The 21,869-nt window shown below is 42.6% G+C and overlaps 1 protein-coding gene across 4 annotated transcripts in view; it reads left to right on the forward strand.

Annotated features, from left to right (window-relative positions):
- FARP1 (FERM, ARH/RhoGEF and pleckstrin domain protein 1) overlaps nt 1-21,869 on the forward strand; it is a 288,920-nt gene that overhangs the window by 226,993 nt on the left and 40,058 nt on the right. For 3 of the 4 annotated variants that reach the window (XM_070520054.1, XM_044779783.2, XM_044779784.2), the window contains 5 exons: nt 247-322; nt 1,462-1,711; nt 14,926-15,113; nt 16,356-16,445; nt 17,617-17,750. In XM_070520054.1, coding sequence (XP_070376155.1) covers nt 247-322; nt 1,462-1,711; nt 14,926-15,113; nt 16,356-16,445; nt 17,617-17,750 — 738 coding nt within the window. The remainder of the gene's footprint in view (nt 1-246; nt 323-1,461; nt 1,712-14,925; nt 15,114-16,355; nt 16,446-17,616; nt 17,751-21,869) is intronic. The other variant, XM_044779785.2, reaches the window with a different exon arrangement.

A 21,869-nucleotide genomic window follows, 5' to 3' on the forward strand; every position in this document is an offset into this window, starting at 1 on the left:
CAAGCCAGCTGTACTGGAACAGGAGTGGGGGACGGCTGAGAACTTTTCCAATGTCTAAGTAACTCCTAAACCCTACAAGTGTTAAGAAAAGGATAACCGAGTCTCCTGCCAGGGAGCATGTATGCAAACTACTTTGGGTGCCTTCGTTATTGAGGAAGTGCCTAATGCTGCTATTTTTCGTTTTAGAAAAAAAAGAAAGAAAGAAAACCTTACCTAACTTTAGCTGTCTTATGTGATTTCTCCCAGGAAACACAGCAAGATTCATTCCATCAGAAGTCTTGCTACGCAGCCTGCAGAGCCGAACTCAGAAGTGCCAAAACAAGTCAGTAGTGGTCATGTACTAGGATAGCTCTGTTTTCAGCAAACTTGCTCTGCTGAGTGAGCACTGTGTTTCACAGTCTGCTTCTGGGTTCCTCATCCTTCGCCTTTGGGCTGGTTTATAGAGGAGAGTCTGGTGACGTGCCCTGGCTTTGACCAGACACAGGCTCTGTGTCCTGTGCACTTCAGCCTGGCCTCACAGCCCCTGGAGTGTTTTTCACCTGACTTCGCATCCTCCCTCTCATGCTCTTGCCACAGAGAAGTTTGCTCTGTTGGCCTGAACTCAGCTTAGTGTTGGAACAATCCGCGGGAGCCAGCAGAGCTGAGCCCCCCTCCAGCTAAATGAGCGCGCTAGTGTGGAGAGATCAGGACCTGCTTTGCAACTGATGGGCATAGCTCCCATTCTGTGCCAAGGTCAGAACCTTTCGCTGGCACAGGACTGGATGGTGAGTTCCCAGGGCTCATGTTACGCAGCAGTGACCATAGTTGGCAACAAGAGACATTATCACTCTTGCTTTGAGGGTGCTAAGAGCTCATTTTCCCTGGAGTTGGTCTCTGGATGCGTTTTCTCTACAAGAGAATAAGAACTTTGTTGGGGAGGAGCATGAAGGAGGTTTCAGTGTGTGAATCCAATGAGAGTCCTTAACCTGTCCATTCTACCTTTAGAAGTATGAACAAAGAAGGTTTTTGTCATTTGTCTGAAATCCATGTCAACTTGCTTTGGGGGGTCTGTAATGTGCTTTCTTCCTCTTCCTGCCCACACTTCCTTGGGAAGCCCCTGTAGGCTAGAAAGGGTCTCTTGTTCCATAGAAACTTTCGAAACCCTGTGTGAGCTCGTGGGTCCTAGAAAGCAGAGATAGTGCCTAATTGTGCTGCTGGAGACCCTGCCTCGTCAGCTTCCACACGCTGAAGGAACCTCTGGATCCTGACCAGATGTACTCAGGAGTGCCCACTTATTGTCAGCACTTCGTTCTGACACTGTGGAGGACAGCCTTTACTTGGCAATCCTTTCAAACGCTTGAAGCTTAAGGAGATGTTAGTAGATTAGACTCGGGCGTCTCTGTCTTTGTTTTTCAGCTCTGTGTGACAATCTCACTTTTCTCTTCATCACCCTCATCCATTTCTTGCCCCCACCCCACCCAGGCTCAGCAGAGTGCCAGCCTTACACTTGGAGAAGGTGCTGAATCCCCAGATGGCCAGAGCTGTCAGCAAGGAAAGGAACTGAACGCTTCCACCGCGGAGCGTGGGCCCCACCAAAGCCCCGCTCTGCAGAAGAGCCCAGTGGGTAACAAGAAGGCCGATGGAGCTGTCAAGGCGATGGCAGAGGAAGAGGAGGAGGTCGTTAAGGATAGGACCCAGCAGAGTAAACCTCAGTTCCCGCAGCCAAGCACAGGTCCAGCATCCAGGGCTGCTAGAGGCAGCAGCACTTCCATTCCTTTCATTGACTGCAGTGATGTAGATAGCGAATACGACCTTCTCAGGGAACAAGCGTCCCAGTCACGGTCCCAAACAAATGACAATTATGAGGGTGATTTGACCAGTGGTGTTTACCTGCTCTCCAGGGATGAGAGGCAAATAGAGGCGAGGCGCAGGGCTTCCCCTCGCTCTGTGAAGTCCTCCTGGCCTCCTTCCAGAGAATTCCTTGATGACGATTCAGCAGACATAACCTTTGATATAAGTGGGAGCCCCCGACTCCCAAGACATAGCTCTCTGATAGATGAGATGTTCAGGGGCGCAGGCAGTCACAGTCCCCTGGCCCCCTTGTCTCCCAGCAGCAGAAGTTCAAGTCCAAATATGAGTTGGGACAGGACTGGGTCTCAAGGCTATGTTTCGGAGAATGGACATGACCCTAGAGAGAGAAGCATGGGAGAAGATACTATCCCAATCCAGGGTCCTCATTGTGAAAACTGTTCCCCTGTCTCACAAAGGCCATATTTACGGAGTCTTCCCAATAGATATAATAAGTCAGAGACAGATCCACTCATCCTTAGCCAGGTAGCACCAACCCCAGAGGCAATGGATAGACGTGATGGCCATAAAAAGGGAGGACTGGCCAGCCTGACTGGTTCAGAAGGTAAAATGCTGGCTAATGGTACACCTCTTGTGGGTCCAACCTCCAAGATCCCCATTGTGCAGTCAGTGTGTGCCAGTAGCCTGGCAGACCAGCTGGCACCCCTGCAAATGACTGAGGGCTCCACCAGCAGTGGGACTGAATCCAGTGACTCAGACTCTGAAATGGTGAACCCTTTGAGCCAACCCCTCATGTTTGGTAATCCAGCAGTGCTGGATTCCCCTTCTATGCCAAGAAGTCAGAAGTCCTTGGGTGGCCTGCATTTGAGCGAGGAAGATGAGTAAGGAGACTAGAAGGTGTGTCTTCAAGTGTTGGGAACCTGGAGTCATTGAAACCAGGGTTTCAATGGAGATTATCTGTTCTAGTGACTTGTTAATTTTTAATCAACGTTTGTTAGAGGAAGTTTTAGACAGGCACATGTTTGGATAGGGTATGCCTGACTTCTAAAAGCTTTCAGAAAAACACAACTTCACACAATGGCTTGCTGTCCAAAAAAGGTGGACAAGATAAACTGCAAGTCATAATGACAAGTTACCAGGAGATTGTTTGTCTTTCTGGTTCAAGGCTAGGAAGAAATACTTTATTATGAATCTAATCATCTGTATAGTGTGCTGTATTTATGTGGAAATTTTCTTGTATGTTCAGTTTTGTATGCAGATCACCCTCTTATTGGTTGACTGAAATATCATTGAGATCCCAGGAAAGGTGTTGATTTTACTTTTTCCCCCTTCTTTAAAAGGAGGGCTGCTTTTCTGTGCCTCATAAAGGGAGGAATTGACAAAAGTCAAGGCCAAATGTAAGTTGATTGCTAGTTGAGATCGAGTGTGGGTGAAATCTTAGTCAAGAATAATGAATATTTTGATCAGAAGAATTTGGAGTTATTTCTTCTTTCCAGACTTCATATGAGATGATATAAAGGTCACCAAATCTTCATGAACTGTAATTTACATGGGATTGCTGGTTTGGTTGGGGTTTAGCATTGGTGGGTCAAATTGTTCGTTATGTTTTAAGAAGCTACAGCTCTGGCTGTCAGAATCTCTTGGTGGAACACAGAAATGCTATTGAGAGATGATTTAGGAGAGAGTAAGATGTCACAATAGGCACTCTGTCACCAGGAGGTTAGCAAACTAAATGTCTGCCTTTGAATCGTGCACAGCACAGAGAAGGACCGTTTTCCAGCGTGATTGCTTTTGCTTGGTTTTTATGCGCATTTTTAACATTCACACTCTTGTGAACAGTGTCCTCTCTTGAGAACAGTGTCTTCTGGCTGTTTCTCTGTGCAGGAAAAAAGAAAGGATAAGCAGTGAGAGATTTGATTTCTTTTAAAGTCTTGCCCACCTATGCCAGTGCCTTCACCCAGCATTCCTGCATTTTAGAATGAAGAGCCTGGTTTTAACTTGCATTGATCTCAGCCTTAACTGCACATTGGAATCACCTGGGACATTTTAAAAATTAGTGATGCCTGAGCCCTGACCCTGGGAATTTTGGTCTGATTGGTCTGGGGTGCCGCTTGGGCTCCCCAGGTGGTCTTGCTAGTCAGCCAGTGTCTTCTCAGCCAGACACAATTGCCTTGTAGAATCTAGTGGAATATTTTGAAAGTGTTGGCTGAATTTTTGGCTTGCTTGCAGAGTAAGAAAAGCCTCACAAATGAAACGCTTTTCTTAATGCCTATTATTTGGTACTTTTGAGTCTTGGGTACTTTTTTTAAAAAAGATAAATTTCAGAGTAAAATTTTTAGATGCTAAGTAACTATAAAGTTATTGAAAGGAGTTGTCACAATGATGCATCCCTGACGGTCCACCATGCCAGTGGCCTTACTAACTCATCATGTGACTTTCTCACAGGGAAAGCACTAAGCATGTTTAGGAAACTGAGTAGAATTTGGCAGCAGTATATTAAAAATAGAAGTACTGACTGACCTCATGGTTCACAAATGATCATCCGTCCACATGAATGTCAAGAAGTTGCTTTTAAAGATTCTGAAAACTTAATCCATTTTTACAGAAACTTTTGTTCTGTCTTCCTAATCATTTGATTCAGTGCATGATTGATGAATCAAACTGATTATTGGACAGTTTGAAAGATGTTCATTGAAGTAGTCTATTTATGTCTGGCTTTAGATTTTTGTATTTTAAGAGTCACAGAATTTTAAAACTAGAAGGGGCCGCAGCAATCACTGAAGGTAAACCTTCACTTTCTGGATGAGAAACCTTGTTCTGACAAAGTTGCAAGACATCCCATAGTCAGACCACTATTGCATGACAAAGCCAAAACCGGAACTCGGTCTCCAGACTTCAGCTCTTTATTTGATGTGATATCTTGATGCAATAGGACCTTTTTGATTCAATATTTTAATTTTTGAGAATCTTGTGTGGATTAGTCCTTAAAATCACGTGCAGACCAGGAATCATGTAGACTTTACCTGGACCATTACAGTCCATACTAGGTAGGAGGAACTACTGTTTATTAGACTGTGAGGTTTTTGCAGTTTTAACATGTTTTTGCACCTTCTGTTTTGGACTTAGAAAAAGATGTCGCTTTGCTGTATAAAAATTTAGTCGAATGTGAGTTAAGCAGAGTCACATTTGGAATCCTGTGGTTGGTTTGTGAAGATGATTTGTTCAAGTGAGCTTTCTTTTTGCCTCTAGTTCTCCAGCAGTCTGAGAATGAAATATCAGTGAGCAGCAGGTGTTGACTCACCCGGCATATAATGTGAAGCATGTGATGACATGTAAACCTCCAAAGCAAAATATACTCCAATAATTATTTCGTTTTGCTTTTTCCTAAAGAAGAGATTGTATCTAAAGTGTTTTAAAAGCAGCTGATCAACGGTGGTGTACTCAGTTCTGTACTGACAAGACTTCCCACTCTTGGGGTTGCTCAGAGTTTTTCTTGGGTTGGTTTTGTACCAGCCAAGCAACTCAATTTCTGCTTCTTGGCCAGTATTGATGAAAGCAATAATCCTGATGTGATTAGTGGTGCTTAAAAGAGAGGGGGTGTAGTTTCTTCAAAAGCCACATATCCTGAAGTGCTGAGAATATTCACTAGTTGCCTCTGAGGGAGCTTGTCCTGCACTGATGAAGATCCCAAGCATTGGTGGGAGAGAAAATGTAAACATTCTTTGAACCTGGTGGAGCCAGTTCGCTGAGGTGACGTGGTCTCTCACAGCACAGAGGTCAGGGACACCCAACAGCCTCCACCGTGCCACCGTCCATGCCCTCTGCCTTCTGTGAGACTCCAATCCCCAAGTCTTTCCCTGGCCTCCAGAATCTCACTGTGTGGCACGAGGAGGGCGTGCACGTGGAGAAAGTTGAAGTAAGAGTGCAGGGAGGTGAGAGATGGGGTTGGGTGTGAAGAATGGGCAGCAGAGATTAGAGACCTGTGAATTCTTTCAGATTTCCAAAGGGTTTCCCAAGGCCTGTCAACCTGTCTTTCTAAGACAATAGCTAGTGCAGAGGTCTCCTGAGTCAAGAAGGAACCCAGGTCTTCAGATAATGGCTGCTCTATGAAATGATATCCTGAGGCCTTGGATGGAAGGCAAACCATATATAGAGACAGAAATCTTCAAGCTGCTCAGGGCTACTGCAGGGCCTCGTTGCATTCATATCTTTTGTTAGATAGTATTTCAAATATGTAAATTGTAGACCCTTTTGCCGTTGATTTGTTGCTGCTTGTTAGGACAAAATAAAAATGCGAGAAATTCTCTTTGCATGAAGAAATGCAGTTAATGAGTTCCAGACCTTACAATGCATTGCTCCAGCTCCGTTAACAGTCGCCTGTATGCCATTGACGATATTTTATTAGACAGGCATTTAATTAAAGGAAATCTGTGGGCCAGATTCTTCCCACATATGTGATTCATATTCGGGAATTTCTCACAGACTTATCTCACCAAATTGTGCCACGTGGCCTGCACTTAAAATGTGAATACTTCCAATTTTACTCTCAAGAACTTCTTTGAAGATTCAAACCAAGCCATGCTAAAAAAGCTCAGCCTGCGAAACTAAAACAGCGTGAGCTTCTTGAAATTTCCACCAAGTATACAGAATCCAGTCTGTCCTCAACTGAATCAGAAATTTGACTTGGTATTAGCCCTGGAATCGTTTTGATTGTGTTGTTAGTTTCCAAAGAAGAAAAAATTAAAATATTAAACTGTCATTTTAAATTTTGTTAAACCCATTGTGAATGTGCATACAGCTCCCTTTTTCATGGCTAGAATCAGTGTTCGCATGCTTTTAATCAACTTTTTCCACTGAAAATGTTATTCTGTATTTCAACACAGAATGGGTTTGGTGCAATTGTGTAGCCATTAGTGAGTAACTGGGCCACAGTTAGGCCCAGCCTTAAATTAAGAAATTTGGGGGCCCCCTGCATCATTAGGTTTATTTTGAGTTTCTATCTCCTTCACTCTTCCTTGTCTAGGCCCTTCTTCTTCTTAGTCAGAATTTAAAGAGTTGCATTCCCCAAGAAAGGCTCTTTTTTGCTGCATCTTCTCCTTTGTATCCCTCCTCCGATAGCATGAACTTAATTACTCTCAGAGTCTTTCTATGCAATCCCTGTAAGAGTCAGTTTCTTTGAAGCTGAAAGAGGTGAACATTTCAGAATAACCCATTGCTGGTAGCTCGCTGATGAATTTTACATTCACTCCTGTTGGCCGAATCTGTCAGAACACACGGAAGGAAAGGTACTAGTGAATGAACTTCCACAAGCCATGAGTAATTAAAGAACTTTACCCTGGCAACATTAAAGAATTTATTGGTGCTGCTTTTTCCTTGTTAGTTTAATCCATCTGTTTCTGTTTAGTTGAGTGAAACTTAATAGAGGGAGAGGGGACTCCAGTGTGCACTTGTGCACACCTCTAACACCAGTTGCTGGTATTGAAAATGAAGCCATAACTGTTAGATCAAAATAAGCATGCCGCTTAATGGAGCAGTTCTCTTTTTATTAAAAAAAAAAAAAGTAATGGAAAGAAAAACAATATCCATGATGATTTGGCCAAGCTTTGTAAGCATCACAGATCAAAAGTGCCTGGTAGTTTCCTTGGGTAACCCAGAGATTTCCAGATCTTTCCCCTATGAATAGAAGTTGTAAATGCTGATTCGTATGCCATATGTATGTTTGGGAAGAGGTGGGTAGAGTCTTGTTTTGAAAAAAAGGTCTTCATAAAATAAACTGCATCGCTCCAACAAACATAGATGAAACTTCTAGCACAAAGAACTTTTTTTCTTTTCCAGTGAAAGCGATTAAACACTATGGTGGGAGCTAGGGAAGAATTAGAAAATCTTCTTTTCCTAAAAGCTTTAAAAATTGAATAGACTGATTTGTTCGGGATCATTTCAATGCCAGTGGACTGAAAGATGCAAACATCACAGCTTAGCATGGAGACAGCCTTGGGCATCTTCTTGGCCTCTGGTATTGGGTTATAACTTTCTGTGGAAGGCAGCTCATCTTCATCTTTGTGTGGGTTCTAGATCAGGCTACTCTGATATGTCTTGGGTGGCTTTCTATTTGAAAGTAGGGAGGATTAAAAGTCAACTGTTGACAAGGGCTATCTGATCTACAGGTGTGGTTGAGACCTGGTGTAGAAGGTTAACTGCAAGGCTAATGCTGTTTAACGCAGTCGTGGGAATGGTCCTGCGAGTACTTGAGCTTCCTGCTGGGGCAGGGGCCACAGTTTCAGAATATTGAGGAGTAGTTAGAAATCACTGCAAAATGCAGTGCAAACTGCGTGTGTGTGTGTGTGTGTGTGTGTGTGTGTGTGTGTGTTGTGTGTGTAAAGAGCCTGGAAGAGTGGTTAACTCTCCTTTAGAGTGAGAGGTGGAGGTGGTGGTGGTGCAGCGGCTTTGGATGCAGTGCTTCTGCTTTGTTAGGGGTTGGGGTTGTTGACTAGCTCTCAAAGAGGAAACAGTAGAAGGGTCATTTCGGAGCCTGCAGTGGTTGGTGATGAGCCTGTCATTACTTGTGGACAAGTTTTCTGGCTCATGAAACTGGGCTAACAACTGCTTTTTCCTGGGCCTCAGAGTTCCTTGGTAAGAAATAAAGCATTTGTCTCTCTGCCTGCAGTGATGTACAGAAGGACCAAAGATAGGGTTTCCTTAGTCGAGAACACACACCTGCTGCTCTCTGCACACGCGCCTACGTGGCCGATGGGTTGCTCCCTTGCACTCACCCCCTTTCTGCCTGGAAAGTTGCCGTGAAACCCCAACTAACCAAATCTCACAAGCTTGGCCTATATTATTAATCCAATTCCCTTCTTTTCTCTCTGTGTGTATATTTAATACTATAGATAAAATATTTTATTAAAAATTTCTAATACACCAAATTAATTTTAAAATAGAAAAGGCTGGGGACTTCATTCTCATTTTTGTCATTTGTTTAATGAATTTAAGAAAACATTTTTCTGTTGTCCCATTGTATGCACTGTTTTGTCAGCATGTACCTACCTAAGAGAAAAAGCTTTTTTTTCAACGTTCTGTCTTTATCCTCAGAGCATGGTGTACCTTCTGTTCCCTGCATTGTTGGAGCACTGTCTGATGTCTTTTTTTTTTTTTTTTTTTACACTGCTGAATACCAATTTGTACTTGGAGTACCTGTTTCCTTTAGAATACAGTGATCCTGTTCACTAAATAGCAAGCTTTAACACAGAGGCATCCTGAGTGGTCATGCTCGGTGGTACCATATTTCACTGAGGGTGGAGAAGTAGAAGGTAAATAGAAGATTTTACTTTTCTGATTCCATCTTCTAACAAGCCTGCGCTTTCTACTGTGTGTGCATGGGAGTAGGGGTCTTTGGGAGCGAACAGGATCACTGTAGTTGGGTGAGAGGTCTCATGGAAACAGAGAGCATCTGTGGCAGTAGCTTACATAGGGCAGCTCAGACAGCTACCAAAGGATTGGCTTCATGTTTTGAATGGGAATAGCAGACTTTACAAAGGTCATATCAGAATTTAGCTGTGTGTGTTTTGTTGTGGGGTAGGGGGAGGTGGGAATGTAGACAAGACCTCTCCTAGCTTGTTCCCAGTTGGCTTCTCAGGGCCAGTAAGCTGTTTTTAGTTGTGATGTGTAACTAAAATGTACGCTCTCACAGATGTTGTCTGGTTTCATCTTCTCTCCGCGGCCTAAAAGTGCGGTATCTCAATAAAGCATGGATTTATACTGGCAAGGTTGCTGGCTTCTCCAATAACAGTGAGCTTGGTGATTCTTTAAGCATGGAAGGCCAAACTCATCTAACAGTGTATACATGGTATTAATATCTCTTGTAATCTAAACTGAAGAGGCTTTTACTTGTCCTAACAGGTATCTTGCTGTAAAAACTGTCAATTGTAACTGTTCTTTCCCACTGATGGCTGAAGCTTTGTCCTGAGTACAAGATGGTATTTTTCATTGGTACGACGCACCATGTTCCCCAACTCAAATACTGCCACCACCGCCACTACCACCACCATGTTCAAACAAAGGAGAATTCTCCTTATCTTTTCCGGAAATAAGAAAAATAATTTTTCCCCATACTTAAGAACAGGCTAGTGCATTCGCTATCATTTTTCCATTAGTAGCATTTCTCTTTTTATTTTTCTGCAAGTTGCATCGCTACTGCTTTTCTGAATTGCTTGATGATGAACGGCGAAGTTGGTGTCTAGCTGCTTATAAAGCTTTTCTTAAAGGAACTGGGTCTAAGAAGCACATACACGTTACCCTCAACAACCTCATGTAACGAGAAGAGGACCACACCACTCTGATTGGTAACCCTATAACCAGGTTTTTCTTGTGGAACCTTCTAATTTCAATAAAACATTATCAGCTTTTTTCACATACTCCATTGGGGTGGGACCCAGCTTACTTATCAGACTAGAGTGAACCCTGCCTGTTCCGGAGACTACCCATTATTCAACACAATACTGAACTTTTGCTAACTGGCTTTCAAATGCAGACAACCTCCAGAGAGAGAGTTCATTGTATTCTTTTTTAGAGGGAGATTATGGATTTAAAAAGAGCCTTTTTAAAAATAGATGAAAACCTACATCTGTAATGTATTTCCTACGTGTGCCTTTGGAGCATATTCTGGGTACATAGAGATAAAATTTCCTATATTTTAGAACCAAATAACAGGAGACAAATCATGATAGATGAATGGCATCTAGAAGCTTGCCAAATAACTTTATTTGGGGGAATACTGAAGAATCAGCATAGACACTTTTTATAATAATTGCACTTTTTAAAATTTTCAAAAAAAACTTGAGAAAGTAATCAATGTTCTCATTTTCATCAATATTCTCATCCTCAGATATTTAAATATTTAACAAATCTGTGGATTACTATTTTCAAAATAAATGTCATGTTTTGTAGTTCCCTCCTTAACAGGAAAAATAACACTTATCTAATTAAAAAATGGAGATTATCAATTTATTGAGCAATTTAAAATACAGGACAGGCACAATGAAGTGTTCGAAATGCCACTTTTATTACTTGAAAAATAGATTAGAAATTTCTCTTTTCCAAGACTCATGTGAATTTGTTCTTAAGTTTTTCATATAGTTGGAGGAGGTAGGTGGTCACTGGGCAGCTTGTGCCCAATCTCGAAAGGGGCAGACAGGTGTGAGCTTGGCTTGTTGACCGTTGTGAACTCTGCTCCCGCGCGTTGCTTGCCACTGGTCCAGAGCTGGTCCAGAGCCGCGGCAGTCTGAGCCACACTGCAGAGTCCGCGTCCCCAGAGCAGCCGGGAGAGAAGAATTAGGAATGCATTTTACATTAAAAAGATAGAGAAGCTAAGCCAGTTTCTGGGCTGGGTGATAAACTGAAATCCATAAATATAGCAGTGCTAGTTTGAAGTTCCCTAATTGTTTGTGCCACGAGAATGTGTACATTTAAAAGGATTTTGAAAAGCAATTATGAGACATGCCTCCCTTGAGAGCAGTATTAGTGGAGGCTTTCCCAGTCCATGGGGGACAGAAACTCGGGCCTCTTGATACAGATTAGTGACGGGCAGGGGGAAATGGGGAGGTTATGAAATCATTTGGAAAAGGTGAAGAATTCGAGAGTTTTTAACGGGAAATATAACTGGATGCCTAAAAAAAAAAATGCAGGGCAATTTCTGGAAATAAGAAAAATAATTTTTCAAAAGGATGACAAGCTTCCAGGTTTTTAGGGTGTAACTGATCTTTTTCTAATCTCTTCAAACTTCCTTCTACCTATTGCCTTAATATCCAGGTGCTTTCTCAAAAGGTCCCCCCAAATTATTTACCTAGAGCCCCTTGCTGAAAGACATTCCTTTGTGTCAATTTGTCATGGAGAAAAAAACACGATAGAAATACCCAGGCGTTAATAGGTTCATTGAGTTGTAATGAACGTCAGTCACAATTTCTTCTTCTCATCGCCTGGGGCTGTGCCTTCAAAGCAGGTGACAGGCTGCATGATTTGAACAGACTGTGTAAGGCTGTATGAAGCAAGCAGACTCATTTTATCTAACTCAACCATGTTTGCTTTTTTGTAAAATGGACTACTTCACTGAAAATTGGTTACATGTAGTTCTAATGGCTGTACCCTTAGACATTGACTTTCTTTAAGACACAGCTCTTCACAGTTGCCCCAGGGTGGGCCCTACATGGACATCAGTTTGTACAGACTATTGCCACACACTGGCTCAAAGTCAAAAGAGAATCTTAATTATTCATCAAGCTGCCAAATTCTACTAATTGCCCTTGTCAGCATATTTCATTAATTGCTGAATGGCAAATGAGCTACATATTTTTGTATGGACCATATCACCTCTAAATTTTCAAAGCCTTGAGTAGTTTTTCTTGCAAGAGGAGAAGGGGGCTATTTTCCATGGATGCAGCTCAAATTAGCAAAATTGACTGTCAGAGTTTTGGACCTTTTCCTTCCTTAGAATTGCTGATAGATTTCTAGAACAGGCTGCTTGGTATTTATTGGCTTATTGGTCTTACTGTTTAAATACACCCATCACCCTGCCTGACTTGGGCCCCATGAGTAGACACAAAGCCAACCGACGTAGCCACTCTGCTAGTGGAAATGGGCCACCCTCGTTTGGTCATTCTCCAAGGCTGTGTATTCCAAGTCGGTGGTTGCACACATCTTTAGGCTACGTGAGTGAATGCAGCAGGCTTTCATCCAACAACCTGTGGCTGACCCCGATCTGTCCCCCCTCACACTAAGAACACAGGTTGTCAGGAAGTTCACTCTCAGTGTCTCATTTTTTGAATCCTGTCTCCAGTGTGGTCCAGTGGGGATTCTTCTAGATTGATGTCTTTGAAATATGTTCTGCCTTCTTGGCAGGGTAACATCTGTCCTGGAACGGTAACATCTGTCCTGGAACCTAGTCTGTTAGCTCATCCTTACAGCTCCCTCAGTCTGCTAAATCTAAGTGTCCCTGGGGGAATTCACAAGGACAACAGCTTTTGCCCTTTGGAGGGTGGAAGTGCTTGTACTTGACTGTGTTCACCTTTATTTTCTCCCTCGCAATGTGGCAGCTGGTTTTTAATCTGCTGCTGGATGCTGTACGGGGCCTTAAGAGGTACTGTTTTCCCACCCCCCACTCCTCCAAGCTAGCCTTCTAACTGCTTTTTATTCTTGGCTCCAACTCTTTCACTGATGAGGCGAATGCTTTTTCTGTTCCACGTCACTGCAAATTCATGGCCCAGCATGTTCTCACTTATAACTGCCTCACCTGATCTCACGCACAGTGTGAGAGCTGAAGGTAAGCCCCAAATTTTGCCAGATAATGGTGGACAAGTAAAAAGTGACTCTCAACAACTCACAAATGCATGAAATGTTTGATCTCCAGACAGACTGCCAGAATTTCTCTTTTCTAATTCCTATTTATAGTGATAACATTTTCTTTTTTGTGATTTTTTAAAAAAGAGAGAATAGTGTAGTATCTTGAAATAATTGCAGCTCTGATTGTTGTCACTATTTCTATTTGACAAGTTCCAATTCTTTCAAAATTATTGTATTCAGTTGTGCACTAGTGTCAATAAAATTGACATTGTGAAGCAATTTCTGGCCTTTTTCTCCGGGTTTTACTGGGGTCTGGTGGTATGTGGGGTGATTGGGTCTTTAACACCAGGACTTCATTTCAATGATGTATATTAAAATGCAAGGATTGAAGTGGAGGGATTTTTAAAATTTGAACTTCGTGGATCTGCCATTTCCTCACATTTTCTAATCTTCTTCTTCAAGGACCGTTGTACTGACCAATCCTCAGTGAGCAGGATGTCTGCTTTTCGTTGCCTTTCTGGGTGTGGTGGCTTTTCACCTGCATGTTGGTGACACAGCTAGCTGATCAACCTGGGACCAGGTGGAGGCTGGCGGGGGTTTCTGCATGGTTCCTTCATACTGGGATCAAGTTCGCTACCCTACTTCGTCAGCTCCATGCTAGGCTGTCTTATCCTGTAATTTCAAAATGGATATGAATGAATCCAGAGGGAGAGGATAGACGTCCAGAAAATGAGGGTATGCCCGGAGAACTACCCTTCCCCTTTCTCTGGGAGAGTTTGATAGTGTGCTGAGTAGCAGCAAGCCTGAAACTGTATTGGAAGACGGAGAAAGCATTGCCATTGTCTCCCTCCTCGTGGTGACGAATGGCACCCAGGTGGCATTACCTTTCTTCACCCTCATGCTAGTTCTAGCAAATTTGCGTTAGAACTATCGGTGTATTGGGTAAAAACGCTTAGGTTAGGTTAGAAGTATATTTTGAAACTAAATCCTATTTAGCTTTAATAGGGTGAGGTATCAATGTTTGCAAAATTCTGTTGGCAAAGAGTTTCGTGTATACAGCGTCTCCTTTGGCTCATAATGGGTAATGACACATTTTCATGTTATTTAATACGGTATCCTTTTCAGAGGAATAGTTCATTACCTGGCACGTTTTGACTGATGAAGGGGAATAGTAATTACGTAACGACCTCCAGCTTTGCGTTTTTCAATAATCACGTTTGCATGTAGATGTGATGCTGGTGTTTCTGTCCCAAACAGTGAGAGAGACGTGGAGTGACGTCACCAGGTATAACAGCTTGCTTCTGTTCTTTGTAGAATGGGGAGGTAGCTGCTTTCACTTTCTTTAGCTGTGGCCCCTTGTTCCAAGACGTAGTCCGTCCTAGGTGCACCAGTTGTTTAGTTTCCTAGTAGTATCGCTCTATTTTCTAGTCATTTCCCGTGTCGCCTTGTGACATAGACACTGTGTCTTTCTCCAGTAATTCCTAGAAGCTAAGGCAATATTTAGGAGGTGAAGATTCTCTTTGGGGATACACTATGCTTTTAAACTATTCTAATTATTCTTAAGCAGAGATCTTTACCATATCATTAATCGCATAACTGAGGCTCCATTGAATTATTCATACTATGGTATCTTTAGTATTAAGGCAGCTGCAACTTAGGGAAAAAAACTAGAAAATAATGAAGCACTTTAAATGTGCCGTATGGTAGTCAAGGTTCTAAAGATTTGAAAAGGTGAAAATTGTAAGTAGAAATCAGGTCCCAGAAGGAATTACTTTTTTTTCTTTAATACTTTTCATCCCCAAACAGGCTCCCTGACCGGTAGCCCTCACCTTTCAGAGCTGTCCATCAACTCGCAGGGAGGAGCTGTGCCCGCCAACATGGTCTTCTCTCCCAACCTGAGCCCCGACACCAAGCAGGCCTCTCCCTTGGTGAGCCCGCTGCTGAACGAGCAGGCGTGCCCACGGACCGACGACGAGGAGGAAGGCCGGAGGAAGGTGTGGGACTTGTGTGTGCACACGTGTTATTCTTTTTTTTTCTTTTAATTGCAGTAATATATGTAACATAAAATTTAACATTTTAACCGTTTTTAAGCATACTATTCAGTGACATTAAGTACATTCACAATGTTGTATAACTATCATCACTATGCATTTTTAGAACATTGCCATCATTCCCAACTGAAACTCTGTACCCATTGAACACCTAATTCCCCATTACCCCTGTCCCCAGCCCCTGGCAAACTCCCTTCTATTTTCTGTCTCTATGAATTGACCACTCTAGGAACTTCATGTAAGTGGAATCCTACAGTATTTGTCCTTTTGTGATGGCTTATTTCACTCAGAGTAGTGTCCTCAAGTTTCATCCATGTTGTAGCATGTGTCAGAATTTCCTTCCTTTTTGGTTGACTAATATTCCATCGTATGGATATACCGCATTCTCTTTATCTGTTCATCCGCTGGTGGACAGCTGGGTTGTTTCCTCCTTTTGGCTATTGTGGACAATGCCCTTAGGAACACGAGTGTACAAGTATCTGTTCAAGTCTCTGCTTTCAGTACTTTTCATATATCCCCAGAGGTGGAATCAGGTGGACTCGTAGAAAGCAAGCAAGATGGCTAGCAACAAGGGATTTCCTTTTACTTATTTTTTAAAGAGAATGCAAAACCAGTGGCTGGCCTGCTCTAGGGTGGTGTTGCCTGCCCACCTAACCAACGGACTCCAGGGAAGTGAGTCAATGGCATCACCAGCTGCTTTCACTCTTGTTCCTTGAGATCAGCCACCCTTTGTGTTCCCAGGAGCAACATACCTTCCGTTTCCTGAGCACCAGCACCACCAGCCCACAGCACCCAGGACAAGGGCCACTATGCTTTCTGTTTCACTTGTCTCCGCAAACACTGCATCACTCTATTTTTACTAATTAATTAGATGTTCAGATGCCTTATTTTGAATGGATAGTCTTCAGTGCTGGCTGACATACTCATCTGAGGCCTTTCACTGAGGTTATATTTACACAGAAGGAAACATTCCTAGACTATTTACTCATCATGAAAATCCATTCTCTTGTCCTCGTTCCTCTCACACAAAAAGGAGAGTAAGAGTTTATTTAGACCTGACACCAAGTTAACAAAGATCCTAAGTTAGCAATGTATTACTTTAATCAGAACTTTCTTATAATCAAGATATTCTTAGAGACTTAGACAAAAATTATTATGTCTTGTTTCTTTTTATGGATTTTGCAGAGATTCCCAACTGACAAAGCGTACTTCATTGCAAAGGAAGTATCCACCACCGAGAGAACGTATCTGAAGGATCTTGAAGTCATCACTTCGGTATGTGTACCATTTCCCCCAAAGCATTAAATTGCATAATTTATACCAACTAATACTCAGCTTTAGGCACAACCAGAAGGACCTACAACTAAAATATACGACTATGTATGGGGGGCTTTGGGGAGAAAAAGGGAAAAAAAAAAAAGATTGGCAACAGATGTTAGCTCAGGTGCCAATCTTTAAAAGAAAAAAACAGCTTTAGGAGAGAAGCTGGATCTAATTAAATGTTAGGTTCTCTGACTCCAATTAAAAGGATTTTGGTCCTGGGTTATAGAAATTAAACAGTAATAGTATATTTAATTTGGAATACACTCTAAAAATTTTTATAACTGTAATTTTTAAGTGCAAAGGAAGTTTCTAAAAGAGAGAAAACTAAACATCCTACTGCCTGTGTGCACCGGTGCAGAACATTTCATGTTTTGCTCGTTGTCAAATGTAGCTACGTTTTTTTGCTGGAGAGAGACCTCAGAGGTGACTAGAAGCCTCATTTTGTCTTTGGTGATAAATTGAGCCACATCAGCAAAATCTGCTAGAAGGCTGCCTTCTATTATTTTGATCAGTCCTGTTCAGTCTTGGAAACAAATTCAAAGCCTTGCAGATGTCTTTGTGACCCCTGAGTTCTGGGGAAGAGGGAGCCCATGGGAGGACAGCTGGGATCATTGGGCTTCTGTGCGTCCAGGGCATGTTTGGTGCCCGTCCCTGGGCAGGTGCTCAGTAAACTCTGTGGGACCCACCCTCACCTCACCTCAGCAAGACCAGTGACTTGGTGTGAAGGCAGTAGCTTTCTCTCTCTGTTTCAGCCACCTTTGTGTTCAGCACTCTAACAAAGATGGAAGAGATGGGAGCTCCTAAGGACTGAACCAGAGGGTGTTCAGGCGTGTAAATCAGGTGTTTGGGTTTGAGCAGCTGCCCATTTCAGAGATTTATTCTGGCTTCAACAATCGATTGGTAACAAATTTCAGGAAGTACTACTAAAGAGATGGGGGCTTCTCATCCGTCTAACAAAGAAGGGAAAGAGCAGTGAGGCCTGGAAGCCCCTGAGGCTCCTGAAATGCTACAACCAGCAGTAAAGCCCTGTGTCCTCCGCTGGATCGGCGCCTCTGAAGAGCTGCAGGCATTCCTCGCTCATCTTTACGCCTCTAAGTGTGTCCTCTCCTCTTTCTATTCCCAGTGGTTCCAGAGCACAGTGAGCAAAGAGGAGTCCATGCCCGAAACATTGAAAAGTCTCATATTCCCTAATTTTGAACCTTTGCACAAATTTCATACAAATTTTCTCAAGGAGATTGAGCAACGACTAGCCCTGTGGTGAGTACACTTATGTTTCCCCCGCAGCCGCCGCCTCTTTTTCTTTCTCCTTCTAATGTTAATTTTTTGTTGTTCCTTATGAGTGGCAGTCACGAGCAAAGATAAAGGCCAGAAACTGGCTTAAGACAACCTCAGAGTGATTTTCGGTTCAATTCTTCATGTATTAGGTCTCATCCTGAATTTTTTTACCTTTGGTTTACAATTCTTCAAAATACATGTTTTCTTACAATAGTTAAATAAATATCACAAAATAAAGGTAGTTACTTCTGGAAGGACAGTGAAGGTTATAAAGAATCGAGGCATGAGGGACTTTGAGGGGAGTTGGTGATATTTCACTGATGCCGCTCTATGGTCATTTGTTAAGTATCTGTATGTCTCATGCAGTTTTCAGTATTATATTTCACAGTGTTTAAAAGGTACTTTGAAAAATTACAGAGCCTTATGAACCTCTCTCCCCCTCTCTCCCTCTCTCCCTGTCTCTCTCTCTCTTTTACCTTGAATCTCTCTTCTAGGAATTTATCTTAAGGAAACATTTTAACATGGGAAATGACATATGACAAAGATATCCATGACAGACTTAAAAGATTGGAAATGACCCATATGTCCATGAATAGCAGATTGGCTAAAATATCATTTCAGTCTGTCCATTAAAAACCAAGTAAAACATTAATCTGGGAGAAGAGGAGGGGGGTGAAAAAATCAGGAAAAACTTTGTTTATATACTGTAGAAGGCAAAATCTGATGTAGCCTTACCTAAAATAGAGCTTTTACAGAAAATTCTTATGTGGTTTTTAAGACAGTTCTATGTAGATGCATGAAGAGTAGACCATCTGCTAAACATATATTTGAAAAAAAATGCCAGGAGAAAATCGCAAAAGGCTTCCACTGCGTTTGGGGCAGAAATGGAACCCATGTATACTGTGCCCTCACTACAGGTGAGAATTTGGTCTAAAGTGGTCTCACGGGTATTGAGCGACTGTGGGGCCTGAAAGAGCCTTGGCTGAGGGGGTCTGGTCCCAGGTGATCCCAAACCATGGGGTCCAAGCATCAGTTCAACAGGTTAGCAGGACGGCTCCCCTGTGTTGTGAAGCAAACGTGCTCGGGCATCCAGCTTTGTGTGTTTTTTATCCCTGGAGATGATTCATGTGCAATTCTCTTTCCTGTGATAGGAGGTGGTGGGAGGCTTGACTAAGATGCCCCAGGGAGGAGAGTACAGCCAGGATTGAGAAATAACAGGTGCCAAGTCAGCCTCACTGAAAATGGAGAAAGGTTGAAAATGCCACTTTGGAGTCTTACTCTATGTTGGTGCTGTGAATTTAAGAGAAATACCACTTTTAAAAACTAAAAAAAGAAATTCTACAAAATCCAGCTTTATTTTGCCTTCTCAAAGTTTACCTGCAAACTTTCAGTTGTGTTCTGCCACGCTGCCTCGTCATTCAGACAAAGTTGAACGATGCTTTCGTAATGGAGTCAAAGACCTTACAATTCTGGAGAAATCAATTAACAGTTTGTTTTCTGGCCAGTGAGATATATATTACTATAGTCGTATCTTCCGTTAGTCTCAGAGCATCTTGAGCTGGTGGCACTATAGCAGTTTCAGTCCACATGGCAGTTGATTTAAACAACGTTAGGGAGGTCACACATAGGAAATGTCATCAATTGCCAGTCCCCTGGCAGCCCAGCATGGTGGCTTCAGCTAGCTCCTGCCACCAGAGAGAACTTTGGATATGTAGGGGGGGGCATATTCCTCTGCTCTCTAGGTTCTTCTGGCTGATCGGAGAATTAAATTGACATAGAAAGAACAAAAGGAGAAAATCAAACAAATTTTAGTAACATGTATACCTGCTGGAAACCCAGGAAAACTAAGTAACTTGCCAAAATGGCCAAAGCCACCACCTTAAACCACCTTAAATACCATCTTCAGCTAAAGGCAAAGGAGGATGTTGAGGGTAGTGGTTTGGGACTTCAAAGGGGAGGAAGGCAATTCACATGGAGATGGAAAAGCAAATGTTTGGTGAACAAATGTTTGCCATGCCTTGCAAAGACAATGAGACACAGAGAGGACTTTGATCAAATGGGCCTTGCTAGGTTCTTCCCGTCTACCACACCTACTTCATATTATTCTATAGCCATCTATGATGAGAGCTCCTTCCTGGAACAGGCCTTCTATCTTAAATTCTTTCAGGCAGTTAAGGAGACAAAGTTTCTTTCTGAGGCTTTTGTTCTTAAAAATAAACCAAAGAGACACATTTTGGGATGGCAAATTCTGACGCCCCACAGAGAGCTGTATGAAACATTTCATTCTAGGAATAAATGTCATCCTCTTAGATTTGTCTGTGATCATAAATCTTTAGCATCTGGCCCATATCTATGAAAGAATACCCAATTGTTTAAAAAGCAGCTGCTATTGTTTATTTCCCAGAGGATTTTCAGTAGGGTATCTTTCAAAGATCTATAATTTTATTCATGTTTTGCATGAAGATACCAGAAACAGGTAAAAGACTCAAAGCTAGAGAGTTAGCAGATAGTCAATATGCAGCTCAATTGACATGAACTTCAATAGCCTTGCAACAGTGGACCCAAACCAAGCTGATGATGTTTACCAGGAATAAATGTTAAAATCTGACATTAAGTTCAACTAATCAATACCTCAAACGTATGATGAGAAAGACCTGGCTTGGCAGAGATTCAAGGCAAAAAGGCTAAGTATGAATGAGTTTGATATGAGCCAACAAAATAACGTGGGGAGACACCGGTGTCTATATCTGTAGCTCTCAACATTGGCTGCTCATTAAAATCATCTGGAACCTTTAAAAATCTTGATAACCAGGCAGAACCCCAGACCAGTTATATGCGAATCTCTGAGAGGGAGGACCTAAGCATCAGTAGTATTTTGTAAAGCTTCCCAGGTAAATGCATGTGTAGCCAAGGTCAAGAACCTTTGCCCTAGACTGCCTCATTAGAAAGAGACCAGAGCATGGAAAATGATTGTCCCTTAACTTCAAGGCTCAGAGCTCCTGCAAAATACTATACCCAATTCAGTGTTTCACATCTGAAATGGGATAATAAGAGAATGCATTTCATTAAATGGAAAAAAAAAAAAAAAGATTGTTGGAACTAAGGGCACTCAGCCTAGAAGGGAGAAGATTTTAGAAAATATGATGGCTCTCCTCAGGCTGGACGGATGAAAAAGAGAGTAAACATCTTCTTACTTGTACCACAGGACAATATTTAAACAAAGTAGTGAATTTCCAAAGAGGCACAGCGTGTCTGAATGTAGGAAAGGATTTCCTTGATGCTAAGCACGGCTTAGCAATGAGAGGCTGCCTTCTGAGGTATGAGCCCCTCCACTCAGGGTTTCTTGAGCAGAGGTGGACTGCCCGTTTCTAGAAGATGTTTATCTATTTGGTGAAACCCCATCCTGGCAGTGCTCAGGGCCACCTGGAGTTGGTGGGCAGGGGAGTTTTGATAAAATACAGATTGCCAGGCCTCGTCCAGCATTCCTGAATCAGAACATTAATTAGGGTGAGACCCAGAAATGTGTATTTTTAAAGTGCTTCTTGAGATGACTGTGATGAGTAACTTCCCTGGAATGGCTGATGCGGAGTGCCTCTGACAAAGCCAAGAGTCTATGATTCTTTGGTTTGCCCTTTGGTTATAACTCTTGTTTCTTCTACAAGCAATGAATGAGTGTGTGAGTGGGTGGGTGGGTGGGTGAGTGAGCAAGTGAGCGAGGGTCAGATTTTGCCCCCTGGAGACTTGCAGTCTCAGAGGAGGAGGCAGGCACGGAGAGCAAGGAAGGCCAGGCCCTCCTGGATGTGTGTGCCACATCCAATGTGGGCACAGGGCGTCACTGGCCAGTTCTGTCTTGGAGGCCGTGTGGGCCATTAATGCCTGCACAGAAGAGGCAACCTGTGAATGAATATATTCAATGAGAAGAATGGAAGGGAAGTTTATTAGGAAAGGAGTTCGTTCACACTAAGTTATTGACTGGTAGAGCATATACATGTGTGTGTGTCTGTATGTATGTTCATACCTCACTGTGGGAAGCATGGATTGGTTCATGTAGGTTGAGTCTGCATCGCCACCTCGCCACCACCTGAGGTCTGTGTCTCGCTG

Source organism: Equus asinus, chromosome 11 (assembly GCF_041296235.1).
Source record: "Equus asinus isolate D_3611 breed Donkey chromosome 11, EquAss-T2T_v2, whole genome shotgun sequence".
NCBI lineage: Eukaryota > Metazoa > Chordata > Mammalia > Perissodactyla > Equidae > Equus > Equus asinus.